Source organism: Rhododendron vialii, chromosome 10a, assembly GCF_030253575.1.
Source record: "Rhododendron vialii isolate Sample 1 chromosome 10a, ASM3025357v1".
NCBI lineage: Eukaryota > Viridiplantae > Streptophyta > Magnoliopsida > Ericales > Ericaceae > Rhododendron > Rhododendron vialii.
In genome coordinates this window covers 19,502,639-19,529,905 of record NC_080566.1, presented here as the reverse complement: position 1 = coordinate 19,529,905, position 27,267 = coordinate 19,502,639, and the positions used below count along the sequence as shown (strand labels likewise).

General features: G+C 39.7%; 1 protein-coding gene and 1 non-coding gene across 3 annotated transcripts; one reads left to right on the top strand and one right to left on the bottom strand.

Annotated features, from left to right (window-relative positions):
• Positions 1–425: 425 nt before the first annotated feature.
• LOC131303668 (methionine aminopeptidase 1D, chloroplastic/mitochondrial) lies at positions 426–27,040 on the top strand. Of its 2 annotated transcripts, none has more exons than XM_058330644.1 (10): positions 426–713; positions 3,618–3,687; positions 4,788–5,016; positions 5,902–6,063; positions 6,162–6,203; positions 7,837–7,908; positions 14,376–14,455; positions 14,852–14,949; positions 15,037–15,084; positions 26,637–27,040. In XM_058330644.1, exons 1-10 carry the CDS (start codon positions 458–460, stop codon positions 26,780–26,782), a joined length of 1,203 nt encoding a protein of 400 aa, XP_058186627.1. In that variant the 5' UTR covers positions 426–457; the 3' UTR covers positions 26,783–27,040. The 2 variants fall into 2 exon arrangements, with proteins under 2 accessions (XP_058186627.1, XP_058186626.1); XM_058330643.1 differs by having other exon boundaries at positions 4,785–5,016.
• Positions 5,550–5,656, bottom strand: LOC131305845 (small nucleolar RNA snoR100). Its single transcript, XR_009193400.1, has one exon. It is a non-coding gene; the product is annotated as a small nucleolar RNA snoR100 (small nucleolar RNA).
• Positions 27,041–27,267: the final 227 nt, after the last annotated feature.

The following is a 27,267-nucleotide window of genomic DNA, read 5'->3' as shown; positions in this document are numbered from 1 at the left end:
TTAAAGGAACTGAGAAATTAAAGGGGATTGTGGGAAGTTTGAAAGTTTGAAATTAGGGATCTCTTCCTTCCCCCTGTTCAATCTCTAATGTATTTGAAACAATATTTAGCCGTAACTGTAGGGATTGGAATTCATCCCTCCCCCCCCCCCCCCCCCCCCCCCCCTCTCTCTCTCTCTCTCTCTCTCTCTCTCTCTGTCTCTGTCTTCATCCGTCCCCCCAGTCTCTCTCTCTCTCTCATATGTTTAATATCTATATATCAATATATAAAATAGAATGAATATAATAAAATTGAATAAAGGGTAATAAAGGTAATTTACATACTGCAAGGATGAAATCATAAGCATGAAAAAAAAGAAGGATGAATTCTTACATAATATGAAAAAATAGGATAGATATTTAAATATTCCTTTTTTTTATTGTACGACTCTCCCTATTTCTCCTCAAATCTCATTAAAAATGGTAAAATTGAGTGGGAAAGGGTTCCTTTATTACATCAGATTTTTGACCTTCCAAAGAGCCTGCAGGCAACTGGTGTTCCCGGATAAGAAGAGGGAGGGGGGAGAAAGTGTCGCCGGTGTGATAAGACAGCGCAATATGTTGGGCAAAGGCGCTTCTTTGTCTCTTAATCCTCGTATCCTCACTACTTTTGCTGGAGACTCTCGCTTGATTCGATCGACGCGGCCTCTTCCTGCACTCCTCCGTTCTAACCCAGGTCCCTTTCTTCTTCTTCTTCTTCTGCTGCTGCTGCTGCTGCTGCTTGGTTTCTTCATTTCGCTATGCTTTTTACTTATTCCTATGCGTATCTTTCGTTTCTATTGTTACCAAGTTCGCTTCTTTTGCAACTTAAAGAAAATGATACTCTCTCCGTCTCATTTTGTTTGCTCATCTTTCTACTTTGGACCGTCCCAAAATGTTTACTTTATTTCTGAAAAAATAGCAATCAAAACAAAACAACCTTCCAATCTTATGGTTTAAAAAGTTTGATTCGACTTGAAGTGCATGGGGTTACATTTGTTTTTGAAGGGTAATTCTGGAAATCTCAACAATTTTAAGAGGACTCCATAGAAAGTTGGAATTTCCGTAAAGAACAAACAAAATGTGACGGAGGGAGTATATAGAAAAACAATTGATTGTCGAATGTGCTTACAATATAGTACCAGTAGGCTTTCTTTATGTTCTTGACTTTCAGTAAAAAATTGCATAACATTACCCACAAGAAGGCATGGCAAAATCACAAATAACGTAAAAAAATCAGAGTTGTGTAACAAAACTAATACCATAAATGACCTAACATTTATCACAAGAATGCATCATATTTTCACCGTATGAAGCATATCAATTTCCAAATGGCGTAGCATTTTCAAAATCGCTCATGGTACCGTGTCCCACGTTGTAACATTCACCACCAAATTGTATAACAAAAAGGCATGACATTTTATGATTGGACACACCATAAGGTGATTAAGGTGGGGGACTTAGAATTTCCTTCCTTCTATGACCAAATTAATATTTTGGGCAATTTCCTATTGTTGTATTAAAGGCAATCATGAATTGTACGATTGAATTCTTTGGCACCATTTAATCAACTTGCTAATGAGCCTGTAGACTTCCTACAATAATTGCTTTGGCGTTCAATGCTTGAAGATATGAATTATCTTAGGGTTGATGAGATTGAAGATTTTGTCACGATTTATGGTTGGGATTTGCTTTCATAATTCTAACAATAGCTTTTAAGAGTTTAATAATCAGTATCATTTTTATATGGATTGAGCTCTGGTTTCTGAAAGTATATGCCCTGTGTCATGGAATAGAGTTAATGGTTTTTTAGGATTGAAACCTCCTTGGTGTAAATGTTTGAAAGTTTGATTGTTTCTGAGTTAGCTGTTTGAATGAGGTTATTCGGCCATTAATTGAAGCAAATGCAGCACTACGGTTTCAAAAAATTGATATTCAAAATTTGTATTTTTGCGAGTATATTGAAAGGGAGTTAGGAGTTAGTGCATGGTCTTTCTAGGGGATCACAAAATTAATGGGGATCAGAAGCTCTTATCGATGTGGGTTCAGCTCTATATGACCTCCGGTAGGTAGAAAGTTAAACTCTTCCTTTAAGGCATAAACATAAGCTTCAGGATTCTGTTCGTGGCTTATCTATCAAAGGAAGGATCACTTTGTGTGGCATGGTGGGAAATCGGAAAGCGTCGAGGTTGAATTACAATAGTGACTGAGAAGAGGAGCTTTAGAATTGCAAAAGGAGTTTGTTCAAGTCTGATTATGTGCGAACTCCCTTCTGTCAAAGCGTTACTTTTTACCCTTGTTGTGGAATGCATGAAATAGGTAGTGACAAATTGTCATGGCATTATGAATGACATTCCTCTCTTTTAGTTGCACCTTCACAAGACAATTTTGGTTCTTCTTTTATTCATAAATAAACTAATGGATTCCCCATGCTTGTGATGGTTTATCTAGCATGTTTGTTGGATAAGTATTGTTGAGTGTGCTCCCTTTATGGCAAGTTGATTGACGAACATACCAATGGGATCCTTCAATAAGGTCTTGATTACCACCACCCCGTGGCGTAGCCAGGAATGTGTTTTAGTGGGGGTACTACGTCACGAGAACTTCGACGATAGCCAAGCTCCGACAACAACCCACACACCCATGAGTTGATGGTTGTTGGCGATGTGACGGCGGCTTGCGGCCAGCGGTGTGAGAAATGAAGGGGAGTTGTAGACTACTAGAGTGTTATTTTGGGTAAAAATTACTCAAATTTGCGTACTCCACCTTGGTTTTTTACTTCGATAATAAAAAAAATCCATTGCAGGGCTTGATTTTTAAACAATTCAAGCAAAATATTTAGTTAATCCCTATATCTGTTGCTATTTGATTGAATAACACGTGTCTTGCTTTAAAATAATCATTCAGATTTTAGACAAAAATTTTGTATAATTTGCTCAATCATTTATGAGTGCAATTCATATGATATTTCTGAGGATTGATCAAAAGATTAAGGCTTACGAAATAAACCGTTTATATCATTTGGGTGGGTTCCTGTATGAATCCCAAATGAAATAGATAATATTCATCTATTTTTTAGTGAGTGAACAAAATATCCAATTGGATATGTGCGTATTTGTGCGAAGAAATAAATTATTAGTTATTTTAAATTTTAAATTAAAAACTAAAAGTGAAAAAAATAAAAAAAATCCAGTGGGGGCACGTTCCCCCCACTGGTCCCTTCGTCCCTCCGCCGCTGACGCCACATGCGGAAATTTGTGGACAGGAGCTTTTCGAAATAGGTAACATTCTATGAACTATGTGCTAAAGAGATTCACATTTTTGACATTTTAATTGTAGTTATTTGTTAGGGGATTCGGCTGATCACATGTTTACTTTCAACAAAATGAGAATCAGAGGAACGCATCTCTGGAACATTGGGACATCCATATCATCCTTCTGCTAGTGTATTTTAATTTGGAGAGTATCTCTCCATGGTAACCTTGTTGCAGGTGAAGCTAGTTATAGTATCCACAAGACCTGTAACATCTGTGACTTGCTTTTAAGATTCAGTTGTGAGAGATGCATTGGTAACAGCGTATACTTTGTCTCTCGCATGCAGGAATCAAACCTGTGTCCATGCAGTTGTCGAGAACGTTATCTGGCATTACCAATCTCTTATTCAATAGAAGGTTTGTGTTCAAATTTCGTTTGTGTTTAAATATGTTCTTTCACTGGTCTGAGATCAAGTTTTCCTCAGGCCCTTAAATCATGGTGTTTAAAATTTTTTTCATAGCATGGTTTCCTGGATTTTGAAGAGTGAAAACAAAAAAGTGGAGGTGCATGCACTATCTGCACTTCTATAGTCCAAAGTGACGGGAGGCTATTAAATTGGTAACCACTCTCTCATCTAATAGCTTAAGCTGTTAGACGCAGGGATAATTTTTGTAATTTATGTCCTAACATAGTCAGGCTCTCTCCATTGTCGAACTAAAAACATGCAAGTATTTTAATTATCAGGTAGGCGGTGAGTTCAAACACTTGGCTGCTCTTATAGTATGTAAAAACTTTGGCTCCTACTCCAATGATTAAGCTTTTAGGTAGAGAGGTCTCTCACACACAAAATTATAAATTCATAAACACTTCTGATACTCAAGCAATGTGGAATTGTATTTTCTTGAGTTTGTCATCGTAGGCTGTGGGCTATGTTATGTATTTTAAAATTTGGGACGGAATGGGTCCTGCTTTGATTCCATGTCATATCATTAATCAATACCTCCTTTACAAGTTTAAGCTGTTAGAGAGAGTGAGATCTGTTACTTGTACGAAAATTATATCATCAACATGCCCCGTCAAATGCAGCCAAGGTCCCTCCATAACTGAGCTAAACAGAGAGTTTTTATTATCAGGTAGGCGGTGAGATTCAAACATAGAATCTATTGCCTGGTCTGAAACAATATTTGATTGTTAACCACCATATCATTTAATAGCTTTGGTGGTTAAAAACTTTATAGGGGCTTGAGCTGTAACTGAGCTGGGTTTTTTTTTTTTTGATCCTAGCCTTTTCATTGAAGCGTGCTTCGATCTCAAGTGAAATTTCAGCTTTTCTCCCCCTTTGAATATGAACCATTTTTATGACCGTGAACTGTGACTCGATATATTGATGGGGTGTAAATCTTGGTTTCTTATAATTTCAGACTTTATGCATTTCTTTATTTTATCCCCTTTCAATATTAGCTTTGAGCTTCTTGCTTGTGTATTAAATGCTGTGATTATCAAATGAAATTAGCAGCAACGTTGATGAATTACCTGGAATCAAGCGTAAACATCTACGGCCCGGAAAAGTATCTCCTCGTCGACCTGTTCCGAGTGACATACCACAACCTCCTTATGTCAAATCTCGAAAACCACCTGGAATTGTTAGCGGACCTGAAGTGCATGATGAAACGGGGATAGATTGCATGAGAGCTTCTGGGAGACTTGCTGCTCAAGTTCTTGAATATGCTGGGAGTTTAGTCAAGGTGACATTTTGAACAATGCTTCTCTTCCTTTAATGGCTTTTAAGTTCTTTGCTTCTACTTAATGGCTTTTAAGTTCTTTGCTTCTACTTAATATAAAGAGCAGAGGTGACCATGGCAGTGAAGGCATTTGTCTCTTGTCATTCAACTGTTTTGCTCTGTGAACATTTTTGTTACACTTCCCATCATCAAGTAAATTGTGGCTTACCGCTTATTTAAGTTCTGGGTGTCCGTAGTCCTCATTGTTGTTCTGTTTGCTTCACCATGGTTGTTTTTTATCCAAATATCTATTTTCTATAGCATATATACTTAATGAACGATAGAAGTATGGAATTTCATGGGTGTTCTCTGTAGACAGTAACAACAACAGCAGCAGCAGCAGCAGAATCCCATGTTCCACAATCATTCGGGGTATGGGCGGGGGAAGATTTGTGACAAACCTAACCTTCGACAATATATGTACAAAGTGGCTGCTCTCAAAATACCGTTGAAACAGTGGCCCCCCTATACCTCCAAGAGCTGAGGAGCTAACAGAACGTTTTGCGGCGGAACCATGCCCCCAAATCAAAACCAAAAGGCATCAGAGAGAGTAGGCGTAGAGACCCAATTAATTTTAGTGCACATTACCATATAGAGATAATTTCCTAGTCTGTATGTAAGTATCTATTTCGTTTCTGGGGTTTACATATACTTCAATTTGTTGTTACACTCGAAATTGGGTAAGCTATTTGCTTGTGGGCAAGCTGCTTGTATAATATTATTAATTGGCTCCAGTCTAGGATGGGTGTGTATCAAGGAACAAGAAATAGAATGTATGTTTGTAGGCATCAGCAGGATCAGAGAGTTTTTTTTTCACCTGGAGATTTTAATTTTTGCTTCTATTGGCAGCCAGGCATAACTACAGACGAAATTGATCAAGCAGTTCACCAAATGATTATTGACAATGGAGCATATCCTTCACCTCTGGGCTATGGTGGATTTCCAAAGAGTGTCTGCACATCAGTGAATGAATGCATTTGCCATGGAATTCCAGATTCTCGTGCACTTGAGGTTTGTCTTACTGAAGGTTTTATACTACTTTCTCTTCTTATCCCAAGTTATCTGATTTGCATTACAAAACTCTCATAACTATATGTTGACATGTGCAGGATGGTGATATTGTCAATATTGATGTGACTGTTTATTTGAACGTAAGTAGTTCTATGTCTTTTACCTTGAGTTTTCACTCATGCTTCCTGTTCCCATGTTAAGATTTAAGTTTTTTTTTTTGCTTTGGAAATTGCATGAAGTTCGAAGAGGGCACTTTGATTCATGCTTAAGACAACCCATTTTATGGTTTTTTTTTTTACACCCATAGAAGTTCTGTTTTGTAGATTTTGTGACCAGATGATGTCATTATGCTGTTGTGCTGATTTTGTTTAGTTCTTATCTAGTGCGTGGATGAATTTAGAAGTTTGTTTGCGAGGGAAGATGTGAAATGTGATAGCTTAACTTAATTATGGCCTTTGATCGTGCAGAATCGTAAATTACGTTTGGTTTGACCGGCTGCATATAGCTTAGACAAAACTTTGTCGAGATAATGTTGTCAATGTTATCATCAAAGTGAGGTTTTTATGACCATCCATTTAGATGGACATGGGGTACGAGCATTGGTTGTGTCAAACTTCAGAATCCTCAATGTTTGATCTTACAAAATACAAATATGGTCCAAAAGTTGGGTGCAGGTACATACTGACTCCTGAAATGAGGATCAAAGTGTTTTATTTTGGTACGGAGGTTGGATAGATATCCTTTACCCTTACAGGTCTTAACTTCGTCATGTCAGGTAGACAATGGTGCCCTGGGAGAAATAGAATGGTCTATGTAACACCGATGCCCATCTCAGAGTGAAATTTTTGGTATTTTCTTTTATTGATTACTGGCATACTCTTGGGCATCTCTTTACCTCATTTCAGTAGGGGGCAATGGCCAAGTCATTAAGCACTTTGACGATCCTGTACGTTGAGTTCTGCTAATAAATTTTACAAACCAGAGTTATAAATCTTCTGAGAAAGCTTACATGCCATGCTTATCTAGTAACTCGACTGATTGCCACTTACTAACCTGGTTGCCAATCTGACAAAAAGCAAAAATGGCCGTCTACTGTTGAGCAGGTGGTGATTCTTTTGTTGTTTCAAAAATATTTTGTTTTTACTAGCAAATTACAATCGTAATGCATAACCTCCTCCTCACATTAATGCAATGAAAAAAATACGATGCATACTGCGGTCACATCTGTTCTCAATGTTAAAAACTGTCAGGGAAAACTCTCTCCCCCTCCCCACCCAAAAACAAACAACGAAAATAATAAAAGATAAGACAAAAAGTTATTAAAAACCCACAAAAGGGACAGCAAATGCAGCAGAAAGATCCTTTCTCTCAACTTTAGTATCTCTCTACCTCTTAATTACCAGTATTGTAAACTATGGGGAGTATTATTGAGTATTTGAGTGTGTTGTGTTGTTACCCTTATTCTAAACTATTGGGAGTATTATTGAGTGTGTTGTGTTGGTTTGTAAATAAGTCATTACGAATCATGTGCACTGTTGGACTGTCTATTTTCTTTTTGTAACATTGTATTAAACTTGAACAAATGCTGAAAATTCCACCTTTATGGGGACGGAATTGGGTGTCACAAAATTCCAAACTTTTACAGCTTTGTTCGCTTCACAATTTTCTTTTTTCCAAATATGCTTATTTACTGGGGTTATTTTATGAATACTCTGCGCCATGCCTTTTACATGCCTACGGTGAACATACACGTGTCTTGACTGTAATTCACAGGGTTATCATGGTGATACATCAAAAACTTTCTATTGTGGGGAGGTTGATGAAGAAGCCAAAAAATTGGTTCAGGTATAGTTTTCTAAGGTTTAAGCTAAGCCTAGTCCTATGGATCATAAATTTTTCCTTGTCAACAAAAACAACAGCAATAACAGAACCCATCTAGTCTCCAATCATTGGGGGGTATGGTTGGGGGAGGATTGAAGACAGATGTAATCTTTGGCAATATATGCAAAAGTGACTGCTCTTAGAGTACCACTGAAATAACGGCCCCCTGTACCTCCAAGATCCGAGGAGGTAAAGGGATGTTTTGCTGTGGAACCATGCCCCCAAATTTTTCCTTGTCATTGACATTATTTATGCTGTTGTCATACAATATTGCTTGTGACATGAGTAGGCTCCTTCCATCATTTTCGGATGGATGTTAGTAAGCTTCTAATAGTTCTCTAATTATCATGAGAAGTTCTATAAGTAACATTGATGGTGTCTTAGAGGATTAAAATCTTCCCAACCTGACAAATAGAAAGATAGAGGCTAAGGGTGTTTTTAATCAGCTAGGAATTGTGAAAAGGGCATGGCTTTGATAGACTAATTGAGGTGTTAAAGTCGGGCTTTGCTTTGTTTTTGAACTTAGTTATTAGAAGGAAAAAAAAGAAGAAGGAATGTTGTGTAATTTGGAAAAATGAGAAAAAAACAAATGTATTTAGAGGTACATGGACATGTTTGGAGATATTACTTGTGATGTATGAATATTTATGAATGCTGAATAATTAATTTGACCAAGGTTTATCATTTATTCATTTAATGGGTCAATTGTTGTAGAATACTAAAGTTTATCTTGATGTGAACCAAAAGTTACCATCTAATGTCAACTAAAATCAATGTTCATATGCACGTTTACATGTGAAAGATCCGGAAGAATATAATAATAATGAAAATAACAACAATGACAACTACCACAATGGAAACACACAAGCTTCTCCTCTCTCCCTCCCTCTGAGTGTGTGTGTGTGTGAGAGAGAGAGGGAGAGAGAGATTCTGGACTAGTGTTGCCAAAACTTATTGTTCCCATGATTACATGTTCACGTCCAGGGTTTTGTTAAGTGTGTTTAGATGGAAACATTAGAAGTTCATTATTCCATCATGGCTTTGTTTTGTTTCCCACGAAATTGATACATCTTTGCTGTTTTATTGTTGTGAAGTTATTGGCCCTACAATCATTGTGAATAGCACTTAGGTTGTCAAATCGCGAATCGAATGGAGAATCAAATTCACCCTTTTGCGAATCATGAATCAAATTCACCCTTTTCCGAATCATGAATCGTAATGATTCGGTCAAAATTTCAAAAGTACATTGGAAATTATATCTATGCACCTACATAATAAGCATACATTGTAAAGTTGTAAAATTAAGCTTAAATCAATCTTGGAGTCTGTTTTCTAGTGTTAATAGATGATCGCGTGGTCTAATAGGAAAGAAACTTGTGCATAATAGAAAAATAAACACTATTGTGAAATGGATATGTGCATATAGATGTTAAAGATTCATTATAAAAATGAAAGCTTGGCCTTGACACAATAATGGTTTGTAGCCTAATAGGTATGAAATTAGCTTATATGGCAACATATGTGAGTTGGTCCCGACTCTCGAGGCTCTGAGGCTCCGTTCCACTAAGGAAAATAAGTACTTATTTTTTGAATTAAAGGAGTTTTGTGAGAGAATGACTTGTCGAAAATAAGTACTTATTTTTTGAATTAAAGGAGTTTTGTGAGAGAATGACTTGTCTCGTAAAATGGAAAATAAGTACTTAATAAATAAGAACCTTAGCGGAACAGGGCCTAAGCTTGCTCTTGTTCTATCAATTTTATATGGCAACATATGTGGGTTGGTCCCGACTCCCGAGGCTCTGAGCCCTGTGCCGGTTCATACCGTTTTTGGTGTTAGGTTGTTAGGAGCTTGTTGTTGGGGGATAGGTTGCCGGTTTGGTTTTTATTTTTTTACCTTATTAGCTTTTTTTGTTGGTTGGCGGCGCTTTTGTGCAAGTAACAATGATGTGGGTGTATTGCAAACATTAGGTTTATGATAAATTGGGAGGTGATTGTCCTGGTATTATTTTGTGAGGGAGGTGATTACCAATGGTGGTTGTGATATTAGTTTAGTATTATGCTTTGCTTTAGGTTTTTTATCTGGTGTAGCGGGCTGTTTGAGGTGATTTGGGTGATTGTTGAAGATTTTCTCGAGTAGCGCAAATGACATTGCTCAATTGACCGTAAGATCATCAATAGTGGTCTTGGATTTACTGAGCATCTAAACTTGTGCTCTATTTTTTGCATTGCTCATAACTTTCGTTACATAGCCAAAAAAAAATATGGGGGAGATGATCATTGGAAGAACCCTGTTGCTTGGATACTTTGGAGGGGAAGAGAATGTTTTTTTTGCTATTCCGTGGTTAACTCACAAAAAATCAATGTCCTAGCTGGTATGTTCTTGTAAGTTCCTCCAGGGCCAGCCTTGGTATTTTGGTTTGGAGGCCTAAGAGCAAGTCCAATGGGGGGATTGAAAATGAGGGGATGGATAGTTATTTTAGTGTCAAAAAGTGGTTAAAAATTAGTTAGATGGATAATAGGACTCCCTCCTATCCAATGGGGGGATGGAAAATGAGGGAATGGATAGTTATTTTAGGATGAAAAATTGATTAGCTAACTTTTTTTCCATTTTATTTTTTCCCCAAATTAATTCAACTTAATTACTAAAAAAACTACAATGGGCAGATTTAACATTTAAAAAAAAAAAAAAAAAAACCTACAACGGGCAGATGCACAAAGGCTCCAAACCAACCTCCCACTTCACATCTCTCTCTCTCAAAAAACAAAAAGGGGAATAATAACGATCGACAGTGATAAAAGAAGGGATGATCTCGTACACACACTCTCTCTCTCAACCCTCATCTCGATCGACCCTCCGATCGTCCAAAACTTTTCCCAATTAAACCCTCTCTCTCCTCTCTCGACCGACTGAGATGAAACCCCCCCTCTCTGTTGACTCTCCAACGAGGGTTGTTGCCGGCGTTCAACCTTTTAGCTGTGGGCAGATTTTCAGATTATCCGGCGATGTAGGGCAGATTTTCCAAATTCCGGTGAGCTAGGTTAGATTTCCGGCGAGTCAGGTATACTCCGGCCGTCCACTTTTCTTGTAAATTAGTTTCTTGCTGAGCTGGAAGGGGATGGAAAGATGCATCTAGGGATGGATATATCCATCCCCATATAACTCAAAGCTATTTTCCATCCCCGGATCCATCCCCCATTGGAAAGCTGTTTTCTGATTTAGGGCTGGATAATAACTATGACAACCCCCTTTCCATCACCATTGGAGTTGCTCTAAAGCGAATTTTAATATGAGGCCCTCCCTAGTTCGTTTAACCAACAAAATTCAATATAGGTTGCTAATATGAGGTAAAATGATTAAACATGGTATTTTGAGTTTCCTAATTTAACAACAATAAACTTTTAAAAAATTTCATACGTTTAGAAAAATATTAATTCAATATGATGAAATACGGCACACACTTGTGTTTTCTCTTACGAATGTTTTAAAACATTTTTTAAGCAAAGTTTGTTGAGTAAAAATAAATTATTTGGTTTATTTTAGTAAATTATTTGGGAATTTGACATTAAATTTAAAATAAAAAAACTTATCTAAATATTTATGGTGTGCAAAAGATTTGAACATTGGTCTTGAGTAATATCTACAATCACTAAAGGATTAGCAATTGATAATAGTACAAGAGGTGCAAGAGTCTTATATTATCTACACCTAGATCCAACAAAAAAAAGGAAAAAAAATTAGCTTGCTGAAGAGGCTTCCTGAGTTTTGAACTAGCTTTAGCTCTAGGTCTGATAACTTTGCAAGCACCAATGAGGCCAGAAGTCATCTTGTGCTGAAACATGAAAAAGCTAGTATATATATAACATATATATTTCCCAGTAATCTTTCTATTCCTCCAGATTTGTTAACCACCTTTTCATTCTCTGATGCCGACTGGGCTGACTGTCCCAATAGCAGACGGTCCACTATTGGCTTCTGCTTATTTCTCAGAAAAAACCTACTGACTTGGGTTTCCAAAAAGCAACCGACTCTTTCCAAGTCTAGTGCCGAAGCAGAATACAAGGCACTTGCATTAGCATTAGTGCTAATTAGCAACTGCTCTTTTTGGAAGGCAAGGTACTCATGTGTGATCGCGAATTCCACGGTAGCATTAGTTCTACCTCTACATATATAGCTGTATTATATGGAAAATGGGGCCCTAGTTTTTGCAAAAAGTCCGGAGGCCTAAAGTAGCTACACCTCCGGCTTCACCCCTAGGCCGGCCCTGAGTTCCTCAACTAGATAACTCAGGACTCTTGTATAAATGACAGGTACAAAATTGCAACGGATCAGCCGCGAAGTGCAGAGGAAGGATTTGATTGCATAATTCAAGGCCTATGATGCACCGACACTCCTCTAGGTCACCATATCGGTGTGTCAGGACACGAGGACACAGGGGGGACACAACTAGAAACGTGTCTGACACGCCACGTGGCGTGTCCAATAATTTAATTTAATTTTTTTACGGGGACACGGGGTCACACAGGTGGGACACGTATGTCACACGACGGGGGTGCATCTGTAATTTTTTTAATTTTTTCGGGGGTACATATGTCATTATTCAAATTTTTGGGTTAAATCATAATTAAACATATAAAAGAACATATATCGACTGGTTTAAACCCTAATCAGTAGCTCTCTCACGAATCACGATCGACAGCAGCTCAGAGCAATCTCTCTACGAGTCTCTCTCTCTCTCTTTCTCTCTCTCTCTCAGTATGTATCTTTCCCTCGCTATGTGTATATATATATATGTGTGTGTCTGTGTGTTTGTATTTGATCTGGTCTCTCTCTCACTTGCTTTCAGTATATATGTATATGTGTGTGGAAAAAAATTCAAATATATGAGTTAGGTTCCGGTGAGGGATCCCTCATTTTATTAAAATGCGGGACTCCCCTTCCCGATTGAATTTCGATGATCCGAGCCGTTCAAAGTTATCAAAACGTGATTTTAAGGGTCCCCGTGAGAAATCAGCAAAAAAAATGACCAGGAAGAGCTTCATCCGAGCAGTTTTCATTGAACGGTTCAAAAAAAACTGCTCGGATGACGCCCTTCCCGGTCTTTTTTTTTGCTGATTTCTCGCGGGGACCCTTAAAATTACTTTCTGCACACATTGAACGGTTCGGATTTTCAAAATTTGATCGAGAAATGAAAGTCCCTCATTTTAACAAAATGAGGGATCCCTCACTTGAAAATTCCTCTATATATATATATATATATTTATTTATTTAAATATACACGTGGCTTGTCTCCCGCTGTGTCTGTATCCCCTTTGTTTTTTGAATTTCCATGTCTGTGTCCGTATCCGTGTTTCAAGTCCCTTCAGATTAAAAGGCTGAAAAAGAAAAATTCACGCCATTGAGGGTCGCCGAAGAGGTTATGGAGACTTCGGCCAGTAATACGTTAACGTAAATTAGAAGTGGCTCATGAGATGGTCCGTGTAATTATGTTAAATAGATGACAAATGCGGTGGCAAATCATATTTGCTAATATAGTCTTCATGTTAAATAGATGACAAATGCGGTGGCAAATCATATTTGCTAATATAGTCTTCAAGTGGCTATTGAATGACAAAAAACTTTTCCGACTCAGCCTTGAGTGTGGCAACAGATGACATCTTCCCCCGCAAGCTTTTGTTGTGAACCTATTCTCCATAAATAGAAAAGAAGCAAAGGAAAAGTTTACAAAGAAGTTAGGATTTTGAATAGGGAGGAAGGGAGGGAGCACTCCCTTATTTTTGCCCTTTGTTCTATGCACTTCTAAAGGAAAATATCAAATCACTTTTGTCATATAGCATGGCCGTGCTTTTGAGTGCCCCCAACACGTTACCTTGAATGCCATGGAGATGATGTTACAGCCATTGTCCTTGGATGCCTGCTTTTAAGTGCACCCAGCGCATGACCTTGAATGCCATGAATATGATGTTAAGGCCATTATCCTTGAATGGCATCCAAGATGTTGATAGAAGTGCATGATAGATAGGACAATTAAAATAGCCACATATATATCAGGAACTCTCACATTGAACCTTAGAGAGTTAGAGTCTTCGAATACGTTACATATACAACCACCCTACGAAACGAATCAGTTAAAAATTACTACGTAATAATAACAAGTTGGGTGGTGCAACCCATAAGCTGGTTATGATCATAATCTGGGTTGACCCACAATAGATTTCAATGTGGTTGCTTGGATTTTGATACTGTAGCATTAGATGCTTGAGTCTTAGATTCGGGAATTAGTTGTTGATTTGGCAATCTTGCAATAAAGTTTTGCTAGTTACTTCTTATGTTTTCACCCTTTCCTCCCTTTGTCGTATTCATATTTCATGTAGCACTCTTGTGGAAAGCTCAACTATTCTTCATTCCAGTTATCTGTGTTTTCATGCTTTAGGTGACAAAAGAATGCCTAGACAAGGCAATATCAGTATGTGCACCAGGAGTAGAGTACAAGAAAATTGGGAAAACAATACAGTAAGTCATCTTCTATGGTCAATTTCTCTAGATTTTGTTTGTTTCCCTTTATTGGAAGACTATTCAAGGATGTTGATGATTCAGAATCTAAGTTTGATTGTAATATGTTAGTTTTTGGTTATCTTGTTGATGTCCAATGCTAACCGAGGGGGTTACCTAGTAAATGTCTGTCTGAACCGCTAATACATTCCCTGGTGTTGTTTCAAACTTGATCTGCTGTATATCCAGTTTTTACTGCAGGCTACGTGGAGATTCTTCTGATATTACTTTTATATCATAAAATAGTATGTTCCAAATTTTTGTTTTGTTGATGGCAGCATCAAGGGATTTTACCAGTTGAAATTCTTAGGTGGTGATGGTGATCATAATTTCTCTAATCAATGCTTTCTTTTGAAGGGACCATGCAGATATACATCGCTATGGCGTTGTGCGACAGTTTGTTGGTCACGGAGTGGGACGTGTTTTCCATGCTGATCCAGTTATTATGCACTACAGTATTTCTCTTGAGCGATCTCCTTTACACGTGACCTACAAGCATGTTTTCTTGAAAATTTGACGTATTGAGTATCCTTTCTATATAGGAAACAAGGATCCTGGACGCATGATCTTGAATCAAACCTTTACAATTGGTAATGTATTTTTTGTTTCTTGCAAATTACTTCTATTCCTGACCTTCTGCCTTGGAGATTTATATTATTTGATTGGAAATATAATTACTATGTGGCACCGATGTGAACACATGGCACAACACCGACATTTTGACCGGTGTTTTTTTTTTTTTTTTTTGAAAAATGGAGATCGCTACCCTTTGAAAAATATTTTTCATGCATTTCCATGGCATTATGGAATAATGGATCATTTCCTAACATATTTGAACTACATAAGCAAGGCTCTAATTACAACAAAAGTACGGTAAGTACGATTGATGCAGGAGAAGAGAGGAGAGGAGGAGGACAACAATTAAAATAAAGACAAATAACTAAACTACCAAGCACAATTACTGGACCAAAAGGAAGGAGGGAGGACAACACACAAGGGCCAAATAATATGAAGACAAATAAGTAAACTACTAAGCACAATTATATAACCAAAAAAAAATTAATTGTCACATTGCTTGACTGAGGCTTTCAAAGGGGAATAATTCACATTGCTTGACTGAGGCATTCAAAGGGGAATAATTGTCACATTGCTTGACTGAAGAGGCATAACGACACACATTCCATGGCCAATGGTGAATGGCACTGACCTTTAGCCTGATATTAGTGATCCAAGTGACATGATGAAGCTTGGGATATGACTCAGTTTTCAACCCCCTTGACTTCAATGTCTCCACCCATTTCCTCCTCTCCTTAAGATCCTGCTTCAATTTTTTAGCCCGCTCCTCCACACTCATAGGCCTTTTCCCCTCCTTGTTAGATTGATCGCTGGAAGTTGTGCCCTTTTTTGCTAAAGCCTTGAGGGTCATGATGAGCCCAACAAGGGAGAGAGTACACATTGTCAACATTACCCACAGCTAAGAGAGGGGTGGGGTTAGGGTTTTTAGCTCGTGCTTAGGTGGTTGGAGGAGGGAAGAGCTTTGCTTTCAAGGGGAGGCAACTCCTCGAACCATGGGGTCCAAGTGTCCTTCCCGCAAGCATCCTCCACGTCTAAAGGAGAGTACAAGGACTCTACCTTCGGTGAGTCAAGAAACGAGGTCTCCTCGGCGATAAGGCATACCTCTAAGGGGTCCGCATACAAAATGTTATCCATGTGCTCTTGCACCAGAGTGTTGATAAGACTTACTTTGTGGATGTCATCATCATCCTCCATTTGATTCCCAATGTTGAAAACATTAAGCTCTATGGTCATGTTACCGAAAGACATATTCGACAACCCATTCCGACAATGTATAACAGCGTCGGACGTCACCAAGAAAAGACTTCCGAGGATGATTGGGGTTTGAGCATGGGTGGTGGTTATGGGGTAAGTGTCCAAACAACAAGATCTACAGGATAGACAAAGTTGTCCACTTGTACGAGCACATCATCCACCGACCCACGTGGAATCCGGACACTACCGTCCGCGAGTTGAAGAGTGACCTTGGTGGGTTTCATCTCACCCAAACCAAGTTGTTGGTAAACCGCAAAAGGAAACAAATTGACACTCGCTCCCAAATCAAGAAGGGCTTTCTCAACCCTCTTTCCCTCAATCATGATGGAAATCGTTGGACACCTGGGGTCTTTGTATTTTGGCGCGATATTGGTTTGGATAATGGAGCTCACTTGCTCCGTCAAGAACACCTTTTTTTTCACATTCAACGTGCTCTTAACTGTGCACAAGTCCTTCAAGAATTTAGCATGCAAGGGTATTTGTTTGATGGCATCCAAAAGAGGGATGTTGATTTTCACTTGTTTGAACAACTCATACACCTCGGTGTTTGAACACCTTTTTCTGCACATTCAACTTGCACTTAACGGTGCACAAGTCCTCCAAGAATTTAGCATACGAGGGTATTTGTTTGATGGCATCCAAAAGAGGGATGTTGATTTTCACTTGTTTGAACAACTCATACACTTCGGTGTTCGAACATGGTTTGGGCGGCACTCTCAACCTTTGAGGGTAAGGTGCGGTATGGGAGAGATGGGGGAAATGGGAGCATTGGGCTCAACCACTTGAGATGCCTCTTGATTATCAGTTGGAGTGGGCTCCAAGATGTTAGAATTTGTAAGGTTGGGAAGAGGAGTCACTGGAGGAATGGTAGGCTTAGGAAGTATAGCTTTATCAACTTCCTTACCACTCCTCAAAAGTGGTGATCGACTTTGCATGCTCAACATTCGAATTTGGAGCCGAAGAGCTACTCATGAAGTGTTGACCCTGGGGGTTCGCTTGAGGTTGGGAAGGGAACTTCCCTTTTTCCTATTGGAGCACCCCACTGAAGTGGTCAACTTCGTTAACTGAGAACGAATTTCCCCTAACATCTAAGCATTTTGCTCATTGATTGTGGTTTGCCCATGGATGAACGTTTGAAGAATATCCTCCAAAGAACGCTTATGCGGAGGCTGATAACCTTCCGGACCTTGAGATGGTCTGGAGGGGGCAAACCCTTCTTGTTGGTTCGGGGGAAATTGTGGAGGCCCTTGGCCTTGAGGAGGACGGAAAGATTGAGATGGATTAGGAGGTGGACCTTGAGATGGTCCGGGAGATCGAAAGGCTGGATTAGTACGCCACCCGGGGTTGTATGTTTGAGAGTAGGGGTTGAAACGTTGGTTGACGGCGTTGACTTTTGCTTGGGCAGCTCCGTGGAGAACCTCCTTGAAAGCGGCAATTGTGGGGCAATCGCTCCTGGAATGCCTCGTCACTTCGCAAATGACACCTCCTCCACCTTGGCCACTGCAAGCCGCAGCCACCTCATTGTCTTTGTTCAACTCCATCGTTTCAAGCTTACGGGTGAGTTGAGCGACTTTAAGGGATAGGTCCCCATGCTCACCAACATTGAATTTCTCGGAACTACTTGGACCAAGATTAGCATTGGTCTAGTCAGAGGGGTTCGAGTAATTCCAGGATTGGTTATTTTCGGCCAAAGCATCAAGGTATTCCCTAGCCTCTTCGGGTTGTTTATCTAAGAATTTTCTGTTACACATCTTGTCAATAAGTTGACAGCTCTTATGGGAAACTCCGCCGTAAAAATATGCAACTTTTTGAAATTCTTCGAAGCCATGATGTGGAACGGAGTTCAACAAATCCTTATATTTTTCCTAACATTAATAGAATCTCTCTCTCTCTCTCTCTCTCTCTCTCTCTCTCTCTCTCTCCTCTTAAGGCCCCGTTCAATTGTTGGGAATGTTGTGGAAAATTTGTTCCCAGAAAAAGTGAAGTGAGGTGAAGTAAAGGAAAATGAAATTTATTTTTCTGTGTGTGTTCTCTTAACAAGAAATCTTGCAGTAAAACAAGAATTCCTTCCTTTTGGCAAGACCTGTTTTGCATGAAAGTGTTTCTCAGTGGGAAAGTTGAAACTCATAGTCCTACAACTTTCCTGGTAACTGAACATGTAGAAAGTCATAGGAAAGTTGATTTTTCCATCTGTAAAATTGGATGCCAGAATTGAGACCTAAAAAGGTCACTGTTATTTTCTCATTACGTTATACTTATACAACTTGAAACAGGAATTACACAGTAGACCTCTTTCTTCTAATCTACTTACATAAGAGATTAAGTGTAGATTACAACTAATTACATACAAACCCATAACTTAACACTCCCCCTCAAGTTGGTGCGAAGATATTAATTAAGCCCAATTTGAACACAATGAGGTGGAAACTCTTGCTACCAAGCCCTTTAGTGAATATGTCAGCTAGTTGATCTTCAAATCTCACAAAAGGCATACATATCAAACCCGCGCTCAGCTTCTCCTTGATGAAGTGCCTGTCAATCTCTATATGCTTCGTTCTGTCATGTTGAACAGGATTATGAGCAATGTTGATGGCAGCCTTATTGTCACAATAGAGTTTCATAGGACCATTATCAACAATTCCCAAATCACGTAACACAGTTTGGCGCCACAAGAGCTCACAAATGCCATGAGCCATAGCTCTGTACTCAGCTTCTGCGCTAGACCTGGCGACCACTGATTGCTTCTTACTTCGCCAAGTAACCAAATTTCCCCCAATGAAAGTACAATAACCAGAAATAGAGCGTCTATCATCCACAGAACCAGCCCAGTCAGCATCAGTAAATGTTTCCAATTGCAGGTGACCATGATTAGAGAACAAAATTCCCTTTCCTGGAGATGATTTGAGGTACCTTAAGATACGATAAACTGCATCCAGATGCGAAGCACGAGGATCATGCATAAACTGACTAACAACACTCACTGCATAAGTAACATCTGGTCGAGTGTGAGCTAAGTATATTAGTCGACCCACAAGTCGCTGATATCTCTCCTTGTCAGTGCACTCCCCCACATTGCCACTAAGACGGTGATTCGCCTCAATAGGAGAATTTTCAGGTCTACAACCCAACATACCTGTTTCTTCCAAAAGATCAAGTATATACTTCCGCTGGGAGATAAAAATACCTCTATCAGACCTTGCCACTTCCATACCAAGAAAGTATCTTAGTGATCCCAAATCCTTAATCTCGAATTCTTGAGCCAGACTAGATTTGAGATTAAGAATTTCATTCACATCATTGCCTATCATTATTATGTCATCAACATACACAATAAGGACAGCAATCTTACCAGCACCTCCCTTGATAAACATAGTATGATCTGCATGGCTCTGTTTGTATCCAAACCCCAACATAGCTTTGGAAAATCAGCCAAACCACGCTCTAGGTGATTGCTTTAGCCCATATAGGGCCTTCTTCAATTTACACACCTTCCCTTCAGTTTCAGAGGAAGAGAAACCTGGTGGTATGTCCATATACACCTCCTCTTCTAACTCACCATGGAGGAATGCATTTTTCACATCAAACTGGTGAAGGGGCCAATTCAAATTGGCAGCACAAGAAAGCAGAGCTCGCACAGTGTTCATCTTTGCTACTGGTGCAAACGTCTCCTCATAGTCAATACCATAGGTTTGAGTAAACCCCTTGGCAACAAGTCTCGCCTTGTATCTCTCAATTGTACCATCAGCATTCTGCTTAACAGTGAAAACCCACTTGCATCCTACTGATTTCTTTCCTCCTGGAAGTGATACTAGCTTTCAAGTGCCATTCTTTTTCAAAGCTGTCATCTCTTCTACCATAGCTCCTTTCCACTTAGGTATTATGAATGCATCCTGCCAATTCTGTGGAATACTTATAGAAGAAAGAGACGAAACAAAGGCATGGTACGAAGGAGATAATCGATCATAAGAGACAAATTGAGAGATAGGATGTTGAGTACATGACCTAACACCTTTCCGAAGAGCAATAGGAAGATTATCAGACTCAATAAGGGGAGGCTCAATAGGAGAAGATTCATTACCAGATAAGTCAGCTGAGGAATCCGGAACTGGAGCAAGGGATTGTAATTGACAAGGTGGTATTACACATGAAGACTTTCCTTTCTTCTGTCTAATGTAGGTCTTTAAGTTAGACCCTTTCAGCCGTTGTGGTAGTTCCTCAATATTGTCACCAATGTCATGAGTCGCTCTTTCAGCAGATATTGGTTCATCTCTAAATTGTTTCCTCTCCCCCTCACCGTGATTATGAAAAGAGGCAAACATCTCTTCCTTCCTCATCTCTTCTTGCCGATGCTCCCCCTGAAGAGATTGAGTGGAGGGAGAGTACAAGGACACGGTTTCCCAAAAAGTAACATCCATAGAGACATAAAACTTTCTAGAGTGAGGATCATAACATTTATAGCCCTTCTGGGTAGGAGAGTACCCTATAAAGACACACTTATGGGCTTTAGGACCGAGCTTGCCTCCAGGGGGATGAGGGGCATGAACAAAACAGACACAACCAAACACTCGTGGTGGGAGAGTGGTGACACGAGAACTGTGAGGAAGACATGCAATAGGTGTTTCGAACTGGAGAACACTGGATGACATACGGTTAATAAGATAAGTAGCAGTTAAAATTGCCTCTCCCCAAAAAAATTTGGGAACATTCATGGTGAATAAAAGAGAGCGAGCTACCTTAGCAAGATGACGATTCTTGCGTTCAGTAACTCCATTTTGTTGTGGAGTGTCAGCACAAGTCGTCTGATAAAGAATGCCATTTTCGTCTAGGAATGCCCTAAAATTCCTATCTATATACTCAGTCCCATTGTCACTACGGATAATTTTGATAGTTGTATCAAATTGAGTGCGTACCATGGCATAAAAAGATTTGAAACAAGAAAAAACGTCACTTTTTGACTTAAGTAAATACACCCATGTAACACGAGAATAACAATCAATAAAAGTGACAAACCATCGAAAACCTTTAAGAGAGGTAACAGGAGAAGGACCCCAAACATCAGAATGGATAACAGTAAAAGGAGACGCACTCCGTTTATTAATAGGTGCATAAGAAGAATGTTTATGTTTTCCAAACTCACATGCTTCACAAAAAAACTGACTCTTAGGACAATGCCTTATTAAATTAGGAAAAAGTTTCTCTAAAATTCCAAATGAGGGATGACCCAATCTACGGTGCCACTAATGTAACATATTAAGAGGTGCACCCGTATCTGCTTGCAGAGCAAGGCCACATGACATGGTTGGACGAGGTGCAGACTCCAAAAAATAGAGGCCACCATGTGATTTACCACTGCCAATCACCTTCCCCGTATCCAGTTCCTGAAAGACACAATGAGTAGGAAAAAAGGTCACGGAACAATTTGCAGAACGAGTAAGGCTACTAACAGACATAAGATTAGTGGCAAAGTTAGGAATATGTAAAACTGAAGAGAGAGAAATAGAGGGAGAATAGCGAACGGAACCCTTCCCTGAGATAGCAGAGAATGACCCATCTGCTATTCGGACCTTATCCTTACCAGAACAAGTAGAGTAAGAATCAAATACAGAAGAACACCCAGTCATATGATCTGAGACACCAGAATCTATAATCCACGGAATGGTAGAAGAGACAGTAAATGCACTAGCCGAGATACCTGTATGAGCAAAATATGATGAAGTAGGAGCTGCATTGGAGGGAGCTATAGTAGATGGAGAATCAGCCTGAGCCATAAGGCGCCTGAGAGTTTGTATCTCCCCCTAAGAGAAACCACCAATATGACCAGATGATGCCTGAATCCCAGAATCAGGCAAGGTGCTGACTGTAGACTCCGAAACATGGGCTTGGGCCCGAGAACGCACCGGACCGCGGCCATGGCCACTGCGTCCACCCCCGCGCCCACGAGTGGGCTTGCCGTGTAGCTTCCAACAAAAATCTCTGGTATGACCTGTGTTATGGCAATAATCACATTGGAGTGACGCACGATCAAGAGGCCTGCTGCTAGTACTTGACTGTAACTTGCCACCCTGGGGAATAGGCCCACTATCAGAATCAAAAGGACCCTGAGGAGTAGCAATCAGGGCAGAACGATCAGAAATAGGAGGGTGCAACATAGCACCCCTCCTACTCTCCTCCTGCTGAACAATAGAATAGGCCTCTCCCAAGGACGGAAATGGAACACGACCCAACACCTGTACTCTAATTGGATCAAGCTCCAGATCAAGACCAGCAAGGAAGTCATAAACACGCTCTTTCTCCATCCGTTTTAGCCAGTTAGCAGCATCCACGGCACAAACAGCTTGAAAACCCTGATAGTAATCAAATTCCCCCCAAGCTCCACTCAAGTCAGCAAAATACACAGCAACAGAACGATGATTTTGCTCCAATGTACGGAGCCTCTTCCTCAACTCAAAACACTGTGCATCATTACCTTGCTGAGAATAGGTTTGGGCAGCAGTAGTCCAAATCTGATATGGAGTATCAAGCAGTAGGAAAGTATGGCGAATATCAGCTCTCATAGAGTTAAACAACCATGTCATGACTAATGATTTCCGAGATTTAAATTTCTTGAGTTCAATCGCCTCAACAGGTGGAGCAACAGGACTCTCAATGAACTCTGACATCCCTTTGGCCTCAATAGCCAAGGTAAAGGTACGAGACCAAATCAAATAGTTGGCACCATCCAACTTAATATGGCAAATATCCAGAGAAAAATTATCTAGAGGCCCTACACGACTCAACTCATCATTTGTACTAGCGGAAGCCTTTTGTTTATCCTCCGACATTGCAACAAACCCAAATTACAATAAACAACCAAGAGTACACAGTAAGGTAAAAATAATAATCACCAACTGTTCAGTCCAGGAGAAATTAAAAGAAAAAAGGAAGGTCCAATTTTCTGAAACTCTTAAACAAAAACTTTAGCCAGTCCTAATCCCTTAAATACACCTGTACGTTATTACCCAGTGGGTGTCGGTAGGAACCCGAAGTTGTACAAGGTCAGAAGGTAATCGCCGGTGCCCGTCGAGCAAGATCCAAGACTGTCGGACGTCGTACAGTGTCGTAAGCCTCAACGGAAGCAGATACACGACCTGGTCAAAGGTCGACGGCGGCGGAGAAGCTGGAACGAGGCTCGTCGGCGGTGGATAAGAAGGTTCAAGGGCTGAAACAGTTCAGCGAGATCCAGATCCAGATCGGAACAACGTCCAGATCGTCGGTAGGTAAGAACAAGGCCTGCCGTGCGGCGTACGGCGTCGTCGGAGACAATAGGGCCTGTCGGTAGGTTGTATAGCAGCCGTTCAAGATCGGTGCTTTGATACCATGTAAAATTGGATGCCAGAATTGAGACCTAAAAAGGTTACTGTTATTTTCTCATTACGTTATACTTATACAACTTGAAACAGGAATTACACAGTAGACCTCTTTCTTCTAATCTACTTACATAAGAGATAAAGTGTAGATTACAACTAATTACATACAAATCCATAACTTAACACCATCCTTTCCGTGCAACTGAACGGGGCCTAAAAGATTGTATTTGCTCAATAAGGAATCTCGTTCTATGAAATGGGGAAGAACTTGAAAAATTCTCTTTGAAAGTCAGCCCAAGTCCGCACCGATTGAGGTTTGAAAGAATTTAGCCAAGTTGTGGCTTTCACTCTCACCGAGAATGGAAAAAGTCTCAATCGCGTAGACTCCATTTTTCCGGCTTGGCTTACCATTGTAGCCACCACTTCCTCGAATTCCACTAATGTGATTATAAGGGCTTTCATGATCAAGGCCATGGAAGTGGGGCAACAAATTTATTATGCCTGGCTTAACATTGAAAGTATTGGTGGTGTTTTTGGTTGGGAGGACTATGCTGGATGGTTGCGAAGTACGTCCGGGATGAAGGAAATGCCGCATAGTCCTCACGGCAGGTTGTCGTGCCGCCTCTTTTGTCATTGTTTCCACCACAGGGGGATCAATACTCACTAGTCTATTTAATCGATTTCTATGATAAACACGCATGCACTAGTGAGTGTGTGCTAAAAAGCAAAAGAGAGGAAAACTTACAGTTGGCGTAAAGCATTACCTTCGATTTTAGCTACCTTTGTCCCCAGCAACGGTGCCAAAAATGCTTTGTTGGACCTAAGTGTGTCGTAGAAGTGGTTGCGCCAAGCGGAGGGCTAGGTCGGTTGTAGCATGATAACTCGGAAGCCTGAGTGTTGAATCCACAGGGAGCCAATGTAGCTAGGTCGTAAGGTTTACCTAGGGTTTTGCCGTTTAGGACAGCCAACCTCTAGTTTTGATTTGAGGGTGAAATTCTCTTTCTACCTCCTAATTTTGACTAGAAAACGAAGTTTAAGCTCTAAATTAAAAGCCACAAGGTCTAGGGGTTTAATCAATCATAACTTAGGCCGTTTAATGCTTCTCTTTGATAACTCAAGTGAGATTCAAAGTCATTTAATCTCACTCAGAGGATTTAGCCATGAAAACAAAGTTTAACTCATAAAAGGGGTTTGGAAATGGAAGAAAACTCGTTTAGGCATATCGAACACCTAGACTGCCATGGTTCCAAGCATTGTGTGTGCCAAGCAACTTGTCTACACACAATTAAAGAAGTTTAACAACTTTAAGTTTAGACCAAAAGTTAGGGTTTCTATCCATTCACAAACCTAGATTAAACACAAAATAAGAGAAGCCATGAAACTACCTAAGTCCCAAATTAGGTGGTACCAGTACCAAAGCTGCTATTTTCAGTCCTGAGCAGTACCTTTATTTAGGCTGGTACCGATAGCAATCTGGGAATTTCTTCTCTTCTTTGCTTCTTCCTCGCTTGACCCTCGGCCGTTCCGCACCTCTCCGAGGCTTCTTCCAATGACTTTTGGGACTTGGTAGTGGGACTCCACATGGCCTTGGGTTCTTGGACACATGTGGGAGCTATCCATGGCTTCAATACGCACCTTATTATCATGATTTTCCTGTAACTATCACACGACACACCTTTGCGTAATATCAATCAAATCAAGCAATTATATGCATGTGTGCGTGACAAATGAGAGAGATTAGCCCCATTATTCACACTATTGAGGGCTTATCACACTTTTGGTTTTAAGTGTCGGACAGATTTTTGGAGAGTGTTCGTGGCAGACACCCGTATGTTGCCTCTGGCAAGGTGTCCTTGCTTAGGTACACTTGTTACTTGTGGGAAATTCGACACCTAATCTGAGTACTCTCTGAACTCGGACTAAACAAATGGCTTAAAGTTCATTATGAAAACTTTAGTTTTCCAATTACTTAATCTTGATGATCCTTCTTTGCTGGAAAAGTTTACTATTGTTTATTGGTCTTTTGCTATCTTGATAATCGGTTTCAAAAGATGGCCATTGGCCAAATAGAAAGAACATGATAGTTGAAAATTGAAATGTTCAATTGTGTATATGCTTAAACAACACTGTCAACTCTCTGGAGGTGAAACTATCAAATGTTTTAGAACTCTGTTGAGGAAACCTCACGGGACAATTTGTCCCCAGCAAACCTAACAGACTCAAATAACAATGTTTGACGGATTTTTGTAACAACTGTCCAGTGTCCACTGATATGTTTGCCTTTGTAATTGCTTGTATTTTGGATATCAACTGCGAGTGATATCCCGGTGATCTAGGCATCACGACTGTGTTCAGTTCAGGTCTAGAGACCCAACCCTTTCTTTGTGCGCATGGTCCCTAATAAATTCTCCCCAATTAGGCAATTATTACTCTCATTTCTCTATCTATCTCTCTCTTCTCGTATCCCAAAAACCTCCATCAAAATCCAAACCAAACAAAGTCATGTACATGATTCTTTTATTCACTGCAAGCTAATGGTATTGTAATAGTAGTAAAAAGCAAATAATATGTACTAATACATGATCCAGACCTTTGGTTTAGTACTTCATTGCATTTATCTATCTAAAGCAACTTATCAAATATCATTATCTTTCTTCGGAGACTGATTTTATCCATTATGTTAAATTAATTAACTGTCCCGGGCAGTTTTAGTTGTTAAGAAATGGACCCTACAATTTATATCGAGCTATCCAACACCCTCCTTCAAATGCAAGTCTGTCTTGGATGTGTAGCTGTACACATCCATACAAACAACGAAACATCATGTAAAAGGGAGAAACAGAATGCAAACAGACAACTAATGCCCTAGTGGTAATGTCTGGATGATGCCCATGTCTGGTTTGTTTCTTGTCATGCTTATGCATTTGTCATCAATATCGATATGTTCTTATGATGTTTTTGTGCAGAACCGATGCTGACAATAGGCAGCATAAATCCTATAATGTGGGACGACAATTGGACAGTCGTCACAGAGGATGGAAGCCTATCTGCACAATTTGAGCATACCATATTGATAACTAAGGACGGTGCTGAGATACTAACCCAGTGTTAAACATGACATTTAGTGATTTAAATAGCAAGAGATTCTTCCAGATCCTTATAACCTTACGGTTCTGAGTTACCATTTTTTTTCTTTGTTTTTAATTTTTTGTTCTTTTTTCGTTCGTTGTTGTAGGGAAGGTGTCGGCATTTATAAAGCTGAAAGTGATTGATTATTTGTAAAAAATTATGTACTTTGTCAAAATAATACTAGTAGCAATTTATGAGTTCTAATGACTCACCTTCTCTTGTACGGTGGATTTTTTCTTCATCTGTCTGTTCCCTCCCTGTTTGGCTTTTTCCTTTTCTTTTTGTTTGGTTTTGGTTTCCTATGCCTTTACAATTAATTAGCAAGTGCAGTTTCTGTAGCAAATGCCAGTTATAAAATTCTTGATGATAGCCACCTTCCAACTCTATGGAGAGTCTGACTATATCAAATGTCGTAGCAGTTCTGCACTGGAGGCGGAAACTTATTATATACTAATACTTGTACACCTA